A 15,744-nucleotide genomic window follows, 5' to 3' on the forward strand; every position below is an offset into this window, starting at 1 on the left:
ATAATTTCATAGTATAGAAAGGAATATCAAAGTATCGGTATCAAAAGTAAAGAATGGTATTTGGAAATACAATAAACTTTTCACAATCACTTTAATTCAGATTAAAATTATGCAGTATCTCTGCAGTATACAGGAAGCAGAAGAGCAATAGTAAAAATTCTATATCATGCACAGTGTATAACAAACACATCAGATACCATCAACTTATAACAATTATTTTACGTATGTACCTACTATCTTGAAAAAGTGATTAGAATGCTGATTTTATGCCAAGCTCGTTGTAGCTTGTTTGGGTACCTTCCACAAACACAGATGCAAAAACAGCGGTTATGCTTTTTTTAGTAACACCGTTCACAGGCCAAAGCTTTGCAATTATAAATTCTATAAACGCATGCACATAAATAATGCATTTTGAAATGTATTTGACTTGTGAGATCTGTTAGTAAAAAGAACGTGTGCAATGCTTTTGAGCCTCCATCTTCAAGCGAGGAAGATGATAAGAACTACGAAAGAAGGTCCCACAACACCTAACCATCATCTAATTAAGATTTAAAAAACTTAAGAAGTCAGTGCTGATGCCACGTATAAGCTGAAATATGAGTATATTTGGGCAAAAATAAAAATACTGGATTATCTTTGTTGTTCACAAAAGCAGCTGGAATTAGTCATAATTTGCACACTGTGTCCTTAGTGAAGTTGGTTTTGAGGGGCTTAAACCACAGTCGAAGCCCTAAGGCCTGTCTCTTGAGTCTAGTGTAGCTATTTATTTTTCAGAGGTAAATAGGCTCAGCTACCTATTAGACATACACGTCTAGCTGAGTATATTTACTTTTGAAAATTAACTACGTCTTTATAGCCTCTGACGATATCTCCTCGCTCAGCCCTTTGGGACGTAAATATATCTTGCACTATTGCCGAGTCTTTAATGAGCTGTATCTCAAACAGGAAGTTGTAATCCTTTATAGAGAGGATGAAATGTGAAAAAAAGATTTAATATCAATACAATCAGTGTCAACAACGTAATAAATATCGGACGTGTAGACTTACGTTCTATGTCGCTTATTTCACCTTTCATTCAAAATGAGTACTTGACTCTTCAAACACAACTAAGTACTTTCCATTACACCGTATTTGGTTTGCGTTGTAATGTTTGTCCTTTACTCCTTGCGTTTCTACATAATTTCCTATTAAATTTTATTCACATAAATGTAGTATAATTTTCATACTTAAATGAAATAACACAATTTCGGAGGTTTTACTGGTTTCATACAGATATGATTTTGTATTTTTAGACTAAAGTGGCGAGTGAAAATTCGTATTAAAGCCGGGAATCGAACCCGAGTCTCCTGCTTATTAGGCATGTGCATTAGCCACGAAGCCACCTTCGAACAGTGCACACCCTGGCGCGCCTCCCTGCTCGACCACATTCTCATTGCCGCCCCAGTCTGCTTTAAATTCCCTCTTACAGACGAACAGAATCGTCGAGGCTCTCCATGTTCTGGAATAGTACCTCGGCATCGAACGTAAGTTGGGGATCCAGTCTGAAACTCAAGTGCATGTACTTACACGAACGAAATGACACAATTTCAGAGGCTTTACTGGTCTCATACACATATGATTTTATGCTTATGTACTGAAGTTGCGAGTGCAAATTTGTACCAAGATCGGGAATCGAACTGCTGTCTTCCTCATACTAGGGAAGTGCGTTAGCCATTGAGCCACCTTTGCATCGCGGTTCAAGCAACTGCAAGGGAATTTAATGCCGACCGTATCGACAGTGATACTTTGGATCGAGCAGGGAAGCATGCTAGGGAAATTCGTGCAGTGACAAGGTGGCTTAGTGGCTAACGCACCTGCCTAGTAAGCAGGAGACAAGGGTTCGATTCCCGGCCTTGATACGAACTTTTACACACCAATTCAGCCTGTATCCATAAAACATCCATATTTGATCTTCTGTTCTCCTGTAGTCCTTTTCTGATCAAGAAAACCTTGTCTGAAGACTCTCCACGCTAGTTTATCCTGTGGATAATCTCTTAAAAACTGCTACAAGCTATACCGATCTGAACCTGCTTACTGTAGTCACGACTTGTTCTGCTTCCACAATTTTTACTGCACCCCCCCCCCCCCCCCACCCCTCACCAACCACGCATTTCCGAGCGTTACTAAACTGACAATTTCTCGATGACCCACAATGTGTCATATCAACGGATCCCTCCTTGTAGTCAAATTTTCCTCCCCAATCGTTCTAACCACCTCCTGATTTGTTGTCCGATCTACCCATACAATCTCCAGCGTTCTGTTTCAACACAACATTCCAGGTTTTTTTCTCTTCTTATACTGTTCATCGTCCACGTTTCATTTCTGCACAAGGCTTCATTCCAGGCAAATACCTTCCCAAAAGACACCCTGTTACATTTGTATTCGATGTTAGTAAATTTCGCTTTATCATAAAGGCTTTTCTTGCTATCGTCAGTCTGCATTTTACATACTCTCTGCTTAAGACATGGTCACTTACTTTGCTTCCCCAATAACAAAACTTATCTACTGCTTTGGTGTCTCATTTCCTAAACCATTTACCTCAGCTTGTTTTAATTCCACCAGATTCGGCCACCTACTGTATCATCCGTTTCAGTTTTGCATAAATTACCCAATTCATTATTAAGAAATTATTTTCTTTATCCACGAATTTATATATTTCTGTGTACGATTCCTGGTCATGTCGACCAAAACTTTGAATCGCTGGAACGAGCCCAGGTCGCTACGCGTCCTTGAGGAGTTGTTTTATCTTTAAATATTCCTCTTTTGGGTTGCTATGAGTTAGTGAGCAGTACGAATTCTGGCTACTCCTGGTACTCCGTTTATTGTACGAAGGTACGACTGGATTGGGGATACGGGGTGGAACTCTCAATGAACTTGTATTGACGGTAAACATAATGCCAAGTCACTTTGTCTCAATAACCCATAATTGATACTTTTGTGGACTCGTGATAACAATCTAAGGACGGACGCTGCTAAAGCGAGATATGTGTTGTGTAGTTGCTCTCGCATGTCAGCACAATAAAATTAAACGGACCTGCTGAATTATAGTTAGAGATGAAGTTACGGCGATAATGCTGACAGTTGGTTGTCCTGCAAGATTGAAAGAAAGAGTTTTCTGGAAATATAAAAGCTCGAAAACAGTAATATTAAAAATAAACCGACGTTACACCAAGCAACAATACTCATCTATCAATTTCGGTGTCTCATTTCCTAAAATAGTTCTCTCGGCATTGCCTGAGTTAATTTGGCTGCATTCGATTACCCTCATTGTACGTTTGCTTATGCTCATGTTACAAGCCCTTTTCAAGATAATATCCATTTCTTTCAGCTAGTGTTTTATGTCCTTTGCCGTCTGTGGCGAAATTACAATGTTATTGGAAAACTTCAGAGATTTCATTTCTCGTCGCTCGACTTTACTGGCAATTGCCATTCTAAATTTCTTCTTGCTTCACTTTACTGCTTGCTCAATCTACTGATTCAAGAACACCGGTCAAATATAGTTCTGCATGCGTCGATCCTGTACAAGCGTCTTCATCTCCGAATAACTACTGGAGCCGGCCGGAGTGACCGAGCGGTTCTAGGCGCTATAGCCTGAAACCGCCCGACCGCTGCGGTCGCAGGTTCAAATCCTCCCTCTGGCATGGATGTGTGTGATATCCTTAGGCTAGTTAGGTTTAAGTAGTTCTAAGTTCTAGGGGACTGATAACCTCAGAAGTGCCATAGAGCTCAGAGTCATTTGAACCATTTCTTTTAACTACTGGAACTTACATCCTTCTGAATCTACTTAATGTAATCATCTCTTGGTCTCCATATACGATTTTTACCCACTCAGCACTTCCCTCCAATACTAAATTGGTGATCCTTTGATGTCTCAGAATATGTCGTATCAGCTGATCCTTTCTTCTAGTCAAGTTGTGCAACAAATTTCTTGTAACCAAATTCTATTCAGTATTTCTTCACTAGCTACGCGAACTACCCATTTGCTCTTCAGCGTTCTGCTGTAGCAATACTTTTCAAAATCGTTTATTCTCTTCTTTTCTATAATGTTTATCGCTCGTATTTCACTTCCATACAGGGATACACCCCGACAAATACCTTCAGAAAGGCATCCTAACACTTGAATCTATATACGAAAAATGGTTCAAATGGCTCTGAGCGCTATGGGATTTAACATCTGTGGTCATCAGTCCCCTAGAACTTTGAACTACTTAAACCTAACTAACCTAAGGACATCACACACATCCATGCCTGAGGCAGGATTCGATCCTGCGACCGTAGCAGTCGCGCGGTCCCGGACTGAGCGCCTAGAACCGCTAGACCACCGCGGCCGGCTTCTATATACGATTGACAAATTTCTTCTCTTCTGAAATGCCTTTTTTGCGATTGTCAGTCTACATTTTATATCCTGCTGTCCTATTAGCAAAACTGACCTATAACTTCTAGTGTCTCATTTCCTAATATAATTCCCTCAGCATCACCCGATTTAATTCGACTACATTCCATTATTCTCGTTTTACTTTTGTTGATGTTCATCTGATACCCTCCTTTCAAGACACTGTCCATTCCGTTCAACTGCCCTTCCAAGTCCTTTGCTGTCTCTGACAGAATTACAATGTCATCGGCGAACCTTAAAGTTTTTATTTCTTCGAAGTGTTAGTATCGACACCAAATATCGAACTGACTGTCTTATTGGAACGTCCTTACACGGATTATACGGAATAAAGGCAGCGTAGGTACTCACAGAAAGGAGCTGCAGCGGATGTGCTGGATGTCCCGGAAGGTGACGGAGCGGGCCATGGTGTGAATTGTGAGTGGTCGGCGCGCGTTGCCCGGCTGGTGTTGAGCAGACGACGCACTCCCGCGACGGGGTGTCAGCTGCGCGAGCCGGCTGGCTGGACTGCCATGGCAGCTCAACGCGGCGCAGGGCTCGGTGTCCGCCTATCAGCGGTGCGCGGCCGGCAGCAGCCCGCAGTCCCACTGTTTGCCGGTGACGCGGCCCGGAGCGGCGCAGACCTGGAAACCCACCGCGCGGAGGAAGTCCACCATTAAAGACGTTGTGCCAGCAGCCGCGGCCGCCCAATTGCGGCCTGGATAAACGTCACGTGCGCTGCCGCTGCCGCTGCCTCTGCCTCCTCCTAGGTGAAGCCGTGCTGCGTTGTCAGCCGGCTGCCTGGCCTGTAACCAAACGACTCACTGCTGCGGCCCGGCTTCTACACAGAGGTAGCTGTACGGCAATCAAAATCAGACTAAAGTGCAGATCTCACACACGAAATTGTAGATATTTTTCTTTTTTTAACCAATACATTACAACGAAATCCAAGAGGTTTCATCACTGATTTAGAAGAAGTCTACAATATAAAGGCATGGATATCTGCGAGGAAAGTAACATTTTCGGTTGGACTAACTGTGCACAATCTACACTATGTGATCAAAAGTATCTCGACGCTCCCAAAAACAACGTTTTTTGTATTAGTTGAATTGTGCTGCCACCTACTGCCAGACATCAGCGACATTAGTAGTCGTTAGACATCGTGAAAGAGCACAATGGGGCGCTCCGCGGAACTCACGAACTGCGAATGTGGTCAGGTGATTGGGTGTCACTTGTGTCATACGCCTGTACGCGTGATTCCCACACTCGTAGACGTCCCAGGGTCCACTATTTACCATGTGATACTGCAGTGGTCTAGGGGTAGCGTCTTTGATTCACAATCAAAACGTCTTCGGTCCCGGGTTCGATCCCCGCCACTGCCTAAATTTTGATAAATAATCAGCATTGGTGGCCAAAGACTTCCGGCATATGAAGTCAGCCTCATTCTGCCAACGGCTTGTCGAAGAGGGCGGAGGAGCGGATAGAGGTTCAGGGCACTCTCTTGTCCTAGGGGTGGGAAATTGCCCCTAAAGGCGGAAGAATCAGCAATGATCAACGACATGAGGATGCAGAAGGCAATGGAAACCACTGCATTAAAGGCACGTAACGTGTATCCACAGGAGATGTGGCCTGTAGTTGAAGTGTCATGATGATCTCTCCATTGGCAAAAGATTCTGGAATAGTCCCCCATTCGGATCTCCGGGAGAGGACTGCCAAGGGGGAGGTTACCATGAGAAAAAGATTGAATAATCAACGACAGAATAATTTTCTACGAGTCGGGACGTGGAATGTCAGAAGCTTGAACGTGGTTGGGAAGGTAGAAAACCTGAAAAGGGAAATGCAAAGTCTCAATATAGATATAGTAGGGGTCAGTGAAGCGAAGTGGAAGGAAGACAAGAATTTCTGGTCAGATGAGTATCGGGTAATATCAACAGCAGCTGAAAATGGTATAACAGGTGTAGGTTTCGTTATGAATAAGAAGGTAGGGCAGAGGGTGTGTTTCTGTGAACAGTTCAGTGACCGGGTTGTTCTAATGAGAATCGACAGCAGACCAACACCGACAACGATAGTTCAGGTATACATGCCGACGTCGCAAGCTGAAGATGAACAGATAGAGAAAATGTGTGAGGATATTGAAAGGGTAATGCAGTATGTAAAGGGGGACGAAAATCTAATAGTCATGGGCGACTGGAATGCAGTTGTAGGGGAAGGAGTAGAAGAAAAGGTTACAGGAGAATATGGGCTTGGGACAAGGAATGAAAGAGGAGAAAGACTAATTGAGTTCTGTAACAAGTTTCAGCTAGTAATAGCGAATACCCTGTTCAAGAATCACAAGAGGAGGAGGTATACTTGGAAAAGGCCGGGAGATACGGCAAGATTTCAATTAGATTACATCATGGTCAGACAGAGATTCCGAAATCAGATACTGGATTGTAAGGCGTACCCAGGAGCAGATATAGACTCAGATCACAATATAGTAGTGATGAAGAGTAGGCTGAAGTTCAAGACATTAGTAAGGAAGAATCAATACGCAAAGAAGTGGGATACGGAAGTTCTAAGGAATGACGAGATACGTTTGAAGTTCTCTAACGCTATAGATACAGCAATAAGGAATAGCGCAGTAGGCGACACAGGTGAAGAGGAATGGACGTCTCTAAAAAGGGCCATCACAGTAGTTGGGAAGGAAAACATAGATACAAAGAAGGTAGCTGCGAAGACACCATGGGTAACACAAGAAATACTTCAGTTGATTGATGAAAGGAGGAAGTACAAACATGTTCTGGGAAAATCAGGAATACAGAAATACAAGTCGCTGAGGAATGAAATAAGTAGGAAGCTAAGTCGAAATGGCTGCAGGAAAAATGTGAAGACATCGAAAAAGATATGATTGTCGGAAGGACAGACTCAGCATATAGGAAAGTCAAAACAACCTTTGGTGACATTAAAAGCAACGGTGCTAACATTAAGAGAGCAACGGGAATTCCACTGTTAAATGTAGAGGAGAGAGCAGATAGGTGGAAAGAATACATTGAAAGCCTCTATGAGGGTGAAGATTTGTCTGAAGTGATAGAAGAAGAAACAGGAGTCGATTTAGAAGAGATTGGGTATCCAGTATTAGAATCGGAATTTAAAAGAGCTTTGGAGGACTTACGGTCAAATAAGGCAGAAGGGATAGATAACATTCCATCAGAATTTCTAAAATCATTAGGAGAAGTGGCAACAAAACGACTGTTCACGTTGGTGTGTAGAATATATGAGTTTGGCGACATACCATCTGACTTTCGGAAAAGCATCATCCACACAATTTCGAAGACGGCAAGAGCTGACAAGTGCGATAATTATCGCACAATCTGCTTAACAGTTCTTGCATCGAAGCTGCTTACAAGAATAATGTACAGAAGAATGGAAAAGAAAATTGAGAATGCGCTAGGTGACGATCAGTTTGGCTTTAGGAAAAGTAAAGGCACGAAAGAGGCAATTCTGGCGTTACGGCTAATAATGGAAGCAAGGCTAAAGAAAAATCAAGACACGTTCATAGGATTTCTCGACCTGGAAAAAGCGTTCGGCAATATAAAGTAGTGCAAGCTGTTCAAGATTCTGAAAAAAGTAGGGGTAAGCTACAGGGAGAGTCGGGTCTTATACAATATGTACAACGACCAAGAACGGAATGAACAGTCTAATGAGTACACAGTATGGTTTGAGAGTAAATCGGAGAAAGACGAAGGTAATGAGAAGTAGTAGAAATGAGAACAGCGAGAAACTTAACATCAGTATTGATGGTCACGAAGTCAATGAAGTTAAAGAATTCTGCTACCTAGGCAGTAAAATAACCAATGACGGACGGAGCAAGAAGGACATCAAAAGCAGACTCGCTATGGCAAAAAAAGCATTTCTGGCCAAGAGAAGTCTACTAATATCAAATACCGGCCTTAATTTGAGGAAGAAATTTCTGAGGATGTACGTCTGGAGTACAGCATTGCATGGTAGTGAAACATGGACTGTGGGAAAACCGGAACAGAAGAGAATCGAAGCATTTGAGATGTGGTGCTATAGACGAATGTTGAAAATTAGGTGGACTGATAAGGTAATGAATGAGGAGGTTCTACGTAGAATCGGAGAGGAAAGAAATATGTGGAAAACACTGATAAGGAGAAGGGACAGGATGATAGGACATATGCTAAGACATGAGGGAATGACTTCCATGGTACTAGAGGGAGCTGTAGAGGGCAAAACTGTAGAGGAAGACAGAGATTGGAATACGTCAAGCAAATAATTGAGGACGTAGGTTGCAAGTGTTACTCTGAGATGAAGTAGTTAGCACAGGAAAGGAATTCGTGGCAGGCCGCATCAAACCAGTCAGTATACGGATGACAAAAAAAAAGTGCAGTGGAATTGTGAAGGGACACGTACAGCTCAAAAGCGTAGAGGGCGAGCTCGTCTGTCGACTGACAGAGACCACCGACTGTTGAAGAGGGTCATAATGTGTAACAGGCAGACATCTAACCTGACCATCACACAGGAATTCCAAACTGCATCAGGATCCACTGCAAGTACTATGGTATTTAGGCGGAAGGTGAGAAAACTTGGATTTCGTGGTTGAGCAGCTGCTCATACGCCACACATCACGACGGTAAATGCCAAACGACTTCTCGTTTGTTGTAAGGAGTGTAAACATTGGACGGCTGAACAGTGGAAAAACTTTGTGTGGAGTGATGAATAACGGTACACAACGTGGCGATTCGATGGCACTTGTGTATATGGCGAATGCCCGGTAAACGCCATCTCCCAGCGTGTGTAGCTCCAAAAGTGAAATTCGGAGGCGGTGGTGTTATGATGTGGTCGTGTTTTTAATATAGGGGGCTTGCACGCCTTGTTGTTTTGCGTGGCACTATCACAGCACAGACCTACATTGATGTTTTAAGCATTTTCGTGCTTCCCACTGTTGAAGAGCAATTTGAGGATGGCGATTGCACCTTTAAACATGATCGAGCACCTTTTCGTAATGCATGGCCTGTGGTGGAATGGTTACACAACAATAACATCCCTGTAATAGACTGGCCTCCACAAAGTCCTGACCTGAGTCCTATAGAACACCTTTGGGATGTTTGGAACGCTGACCTCATGCCAGGCCTCACCGACCGACCGACCGACTGTCATCAATACCTCCATGAAGAATTCGTTGCCATTCCCCAAGAAACCTTCCAGCACCTCACTGAGCGTATGCCTGCGAGAGTGGAAGCTGTCATCAAGGTTAACGGTGGGCCAACACCATACTGAATTCCAGCATTGCCGATGGAGGGCGCCACGGACTTGTAAGTCATTTTCAGCCAGCTGTCCGAATACTTTGGATCACATAGTGTATATGCGATAGTATGATACGGCAATGTAGTATTTGTTGCGCTGACAGAATGTTGCTTTATAAATCCCTGATTTCTTCAGCCTGTCAGCTGATTGTGAGATGTCACGCACCGGTTTCTTCCTTAAGTCGTTGGTAGTGGCAGCAGTGATCGTGACAGTGTTTTTAAACATGTCAGCTATATGTATTAAATGATTCCTAAATATATAATACATCGAGCGATCAGAAACAGTCTGAAAAGCTTGTAAGGGTGGATGTGCTGAGAAACAACTGTCAAGAAAAAAATTCGACACGTTGCGCCGTTTCCGAGTTATTTAGTGCTGAAGTTAGCCAGACAGGTCGTCGCACTAACAGATTCAAGCAGCGGTGTCGCCAAACATTTTGTTCATTTGCTTTCCTCAAACTGAACAAACGCAGCTTTAGCTCACCTAGCTTAAAATTATCATTTGCGAAAAAGGCACATTTAAACTGGTAATGAGCATTTGTTTAAGTGGTAACTTGAGGACTCACAGACGTCTGTGCGTTACCGCACTTTAGCGCGTGCACGGAGTTGAATTTGCGAGCGCAATGTCCTGATTGGCTAACTTGAGTGCTGCTTAACTTGGAAACGACACGACATGTGTCGAAACAGCTTTCACCACAATTCATTATTTATTCGGTCCGAACTCTGTGTAGAGCCATCGATCAGTTTAAATGAAAGCTTATTGGTTGGTTTCTCGTGCTGTGATTGCATGAGTCACAATTCGTTTTTTGTTCCGTCCAATCTCTGTGGAAAGCCATCGCTCAGGTTAAGTGCAAGTACGAGCGTTGATTTTTCGTGCAGTAATTGAGTTATCGGTTAGCTCCCCGCCAGTTCTAAGAGCTGTACAGAGTAGCTACCAAGTTTATAGCGAAAAGAAACAATGGTGAGAGAGGGGAGCAAAACAGCTTTTCCTAGAGTAATTTTGGAGACACACTGAAAAGTCTAAACCAGTGCATTCAGTTAAGGATTTATGCATACATCTCTTCTGATCACAAATTCATTTCTAATCAGTACCACTTGTTAACTACTGGAAGCCTACTTTTTTACCATTGCTCTTCTCATTCCTTAAAATAACAGAAAAAACGGAAAGTGAGAGTAGGACCCGCGCTGTGATGATTCCATACAAAGTATGATAGAGATGGTAATAATAACAATTCTTCCATGGGGTTCCATGACCTAGTGGACGGTTTTCTATTGCATGCCACTTCGACGGCTTGCGTGTCCCTAACCTCCTCAATCATCCAAGCGGGGAAAGGGAAACTGCACTTTAACGGGGAACCTGAACCACGCGTAGTTTCTGGTCCTCATATCGTTGAGAGGTGAAGACTAGGTCGAAACGAAGGTTGAATTTTCCGAAGTCCGACAGAGATTCATTCCAGTGACCTCTCGGTTTCGGTACCTGCTTCGCCGCTAGTTCACCAGGCCAGATATGTGCTTACATAGTTCATCCGTAGGTTTTGATGAGTGAGTTTGCGAGCATCAAAATATGTGACATATATGACGGTATCTTAAATTATTTATACCTTAGTTTTTGACATAAATTTCAACTTGTTACACTATGTGATCAAAAGTATCTGGGCACCTGGCTGAAAATGACTTACAAGTTCGTGGTGTCCTACATCGGTAATGCTGAAATTCAATATGGTGTTGGCCCACCCTTAGCCTTGGTGACAGCTTCCACTCTCGCAGGCACACGTTCAATCAGGTGCTGGAAGATTTCTTGGGGGTTGATGGCCCAGTCTTCACGGAGTGCTGCACTGGGGAGAGGTATCGATGTCTGTCGTTGAGGTCTGGCACAAAGTCAGCATTCCAAAATATCCCCTCCACGAAAACATAACCACACCATAACACCACACCCTCCTAATTTTACTGTTGGCACTACACGCGCTGGAAGATGACGTTCACTAGGCATTCGCCATACCCACACCCTGTCATCGGATCGCCATATTGTGTACCATGAATCATCATGTGTACCGTGACTCGTCAGTCCACACAACGTTTTTCCACTGTTCAGTAGTCCATTTTTACTCTCCTTACACAAAGCGAGGCGTCGTTTGACATTTATCGGAATGATGTGTGGCTTATGAGCAGCCGCTCGACCATGAAATCCAAGTTCTACATCTACATCTACATTTATACTCCGCAAGCCACTCAACGGTGTGTGGCGGAGGGCACGTCACGTGCCACTGTCATTATCTCCCTTTTCTGTTCCAGTCGCGTATGGTTCGCGGGAAGAACGACTGTCTGAAAGCCTCCGTGCGCGCTCGAATCTCTATAATTTTACATTCGTTATCTCCTCGGGAGGTATAAGTAGGGGGAAGCAATATATTCGATACCTCATCCAGAAACGCACCCTCTCGAAACCTGGACAGCAAGCTAACCGCGATGCAGAGCGCCTTTCTTGCAGAGTCTACCACTTGAGTTTGCTAAACATCTCCGTAACTCTATCACGGTTACCAAATAACCCTGTGACGAAACGCGCCGCTCTTCTTTGGATCTTCTCTATCTCCTCCGTCAACACAATCTGGTACGGATCCCACACTGATGAGCAATACTCAAGTATAGGTCGAACGAGTGTTTTGTAAGCCACCTCCTTTGTTGATGGACTACATTTTCTAAGGACTCTCCCAAGGAATCTCCACCTGGTACCCGCCTTACCAACAATTAATTTTATATGATCATTCCACTTCAAACCGTTCCGCACGCATACTCCCAGATATTTTACAGAAGTAATTGATGCCAGTGTTTGTTCCGCTATCATATAATCATACAATAAAGGATCCTTCTTTCTATGTATTCGCAATACATGACATTTGTCTATGTTAAGGGTCAGTTGCCACTCCCTGCACCAAGTGCCTATCCGCTGCAGATCTTCCTGCATTTCGCTACAATTTTCTAATGCTGCAACTTCTCTGTATACTACAGCATCATCTGCGAAAAGCCGCATGGAACTTCCGACACTATCTACTAGGTCATTTACAAATATTGTGAAAAGCAGTGGTCCCATAACACTCCCCTGTGGCACGCCAGAGGTTACTTTAACGTCTGTAGACGTCTCTCCATTGATAACAACATGCTGTGTTCTGTTTGCTAAAAACTCTTCAATCCAGCCACACAGCTGGTCTGATATTCCGTAGGCTCTTACTTCTTTTATCAGGCGACAGTGCGGAACTGTATCGAACGCCTTCCGGAAGTCAAGGAAAATAGCATCTACCTGGGAGCCTGTATCTAATATTTTCTGGGTCTCGTGAACAAATAAAGCGAGTTGGTTGTCACACGATCGCTGTTTCCGGAATCCATGTTGATTCCTACAGAGTAGATTCTGGGTTTCCAAAACCGACATGATACTCGAGCAAAAACATGTTCTAAAATTCTACAACAGATCGACATCAGAGATATAGGTCTATAGTTTTGCGCATCTGCTCGACGACCCTTCTTAAAGACTGGGACTATCTTTGCTGTTTCCCAATCATTGGGAACCTTCCGTTCCTCTAGAGACTTGCGGTACACGGCTGTTAGAAGGGGGGCAAGTTCTTTCGTGTACTCTGTGTAGAATCGAATTGGTATCCCGTCAGGTCCAGTGGACTTTCCTCTGTTGAGTGATTCCAGTTGCTTTTCTATGTCTTGGACACTTATTTCGATGTCAGCCATTTTTTCGTTAGTGCGAGGAACTGCAGTGCGGTCTTCCTCTGTGAAACAGCTTTGGAAAAAGGTGTTTAGTATTTCAGCTTTACGCGTGTCATACTCTGCTTCAATGCCATCATCATCCCGGAGAGTCTGGATATGCTGTTTCGAGCCACTTACTGATTTATCGTAAGACCAGAACTTCCTAGGATTTTCTGTCAAGTCGGTACATAGAATTTTACTTTCGAATTCACCGAACGCTTCACGCATAGCCCTCCTTACGCTAACTTTGACATCGTTTAGGTTCCGTTTGTCTGAGAGGTTTTGGCTGCGTTTAAACTTGGAGTGAAGCTCTCTTTGGTTTCGAAGTAGTTTCCTAACTTTGTTGCTGAACCACGGTGGGTTTTTCCCGTCCCTCATAGTTTTACTCGGCACGTACGTGTCTAAAATGCATTTTACGATTGCCTTGAACTTTTTCCATAAATACTCAACTTTGTCAGTGTCGGAACAGAAATTTTAGTTTTGATATGTTAGGTAGTCTGAAATCTGCCTTCTATTACTCTTGCTAAACAGATAAACCTTCCTCGCTTTTTTTATATATTCCTATTAACTTCAATATTCAGGGATGCTCCAACGGCCTTATGATCACTGATTCCCTGTTCTGCACTTACAGAGTCGAAAAGTTCGGGTCTGCTTCTTATCAGTAGGTCCAAGATGTTATCACTATGAGTCGGTTCTCTGTTTAACTGATCGAGGTAATTTTCGGATAGCGCACTCAGTATAATGTCAATCGATGCTCTGTCCCCACCACCAGTCCTAAACATCTGAGTGTCCCAGTCTATATCTGGTAAATTGAAATCTCCACCTAAGACTATAACATGCTGAGAAAATTTATGTGAAATGTATTCCAGATTTTCTCTCAGTTGTTCTGCCACTAATGCTGCTGAGTCGGGAGGTCGGTAAAAGGAGCCAATTATTAACCTAGCTCGGTTGTTGAGTGTAACCTCCACCCATAATAATTCACAGGAACTATCCACTTCTACTTCACAGGATAAACTACTACTAACAGCGACAAACACGCCACCACCGGCTGCATGCAATCTATCCTTTTTAAACACCGTCTGTGCGTTTGTAAAAATTTCGGCAGAATTTATCTCTGGCTTCAGCCAGCTTTCTGTACCTATAACTATTTCAGCTTCGGTGCTTTCTATCAGCGCTTGAAGTTCCGGTACTTTACAAATGCAGCTTCGACAGTTTACAATTACAATACCGATTGCTTCTTAGTCCCCGCATGTCCTGACTTTGCCCCGCACCCTTTGAGGCTGTTGCCCTTTCTGTACTTGTCCGAGGCCATATAACCTAAAAAACCGCCCAGTCCACGTCACACAAACCCTGCTACCCGTGTAGCCGCTTGCTGTGTGTAGTGGACTCCTGACCTATCCAGTGGAACCCGAAACCCCACCACTCTATGGTGCAAGTCGAGGAATCTGCAGCCCACACGGTCGCAGAACCGTCTCAGCCTCTGATTCAGACCCTCTGTACCAAAGGTCCGCAGTGAGTCCTGTCGACGATGCTGCAGATGGTAGGCTCTGCTTTCATCCCGCTAGCGAGACTGGCAGTCTTCACCAAATCACGTAGCCGCCGGAAGCCAGCGAGGATTTCCTCCGATACATAGCGACACACATCATTGGTGCCGACATGAGCGACCACCTGCAGATGGGTGGACCCTGTACCCTTCATGGCATCCGGAAGGACCCTTTCCACATCTGTAATGACTCCCCCGGTATGCACACGGAGTGCACATTGGTTTTCTTCCCCTCTCTTGCTGCCATATCCCTAAGGGGCCCCATTACGCGCCTGACGTTGGAGCTCCCAACTACCAGTAAGCCCACACTCCGCGACCACCAGGATCTTGCAGACTGAGGGGCAACGTCTGGAACAGGACAAGCACCCATGTCCAGCCGAAGATCAGTATCAGCCTGAGACAGAGCCTGAAACCGGTTCGTCAGACAAACTGGAGAGGCCTTCCGTTCAGCCCTCTGGAAGGTCTTTCGCCTCCTGCCACACCTTGAGATAACCTCCCACTCTACCACAGGTGAGGGGTCAGCCTCAATGTGGGCAGTATCCCGGGAAGCCACAGTCGTAGTCCGATCGGGGGATGCGTGGGACGAGCTGGCCGTCCCCGACAAACCCCCATCCGGACCCCCACGGTGATGTCCATTGGCAACAGCCTCAAACTGTGTTACCGAAGCCAACACTGCCTGAAGCTGGGAACGAAGGGATGCCAACTCAGCCTGCATCCGAACACAACAGTTGCAGTCCCTATCCATGATA

The 15,744-nt window shown here is 44.2% G+C and overlaps 1 protein-coding gene across 3 annotated transcripts in view; it reads right to left on the reverse strand.

Moving 5' to 3' along the window:
* LOC126336946 (sodium bicarbonate cotransporter 3) overlaps positions 1 to 15,744 on the reverse strand; it is a 1,595,930-nt gene that overhangs the window by 1,533,090 nt on the left and 47,096 nt on the right. For 2 of the 3 annotated variants that reach the window (XM_050001142.1, XM_050001145.1), the window contains exon 2: positions 4,781 to 5,052. In XM_050001142.1, the coding sequence (XP_049857099.1) occupies positions 4,781 to 4,836 (56 nt within the window). In that variant the 5' untranslated portion in view covers positions 4,837 to 5,052. Of the gene's footprint in view, positions 1 to 4,780; positions 5,215 to 15,744 lie in introns of all 3 variants that reach the window. The other variant, XM_050001144.1, reaches the window with a different exon arrangement.

This window comes from Schistocerca gregaria, chromosome 2 (genome assembly GCF_023897955.1).
Source record: "Schistocerca gregaria isolate iqSchGreg1 chromosome 2, iqSchGreg1.2, whole genome shotgun sequence".
Taxonomy (NCBI): Eukaryota; Metazoa; Arthropoda; class Insecta; order Orthoptera; family Acrididae; genus Schistocerca; species Schistocerca gregaria.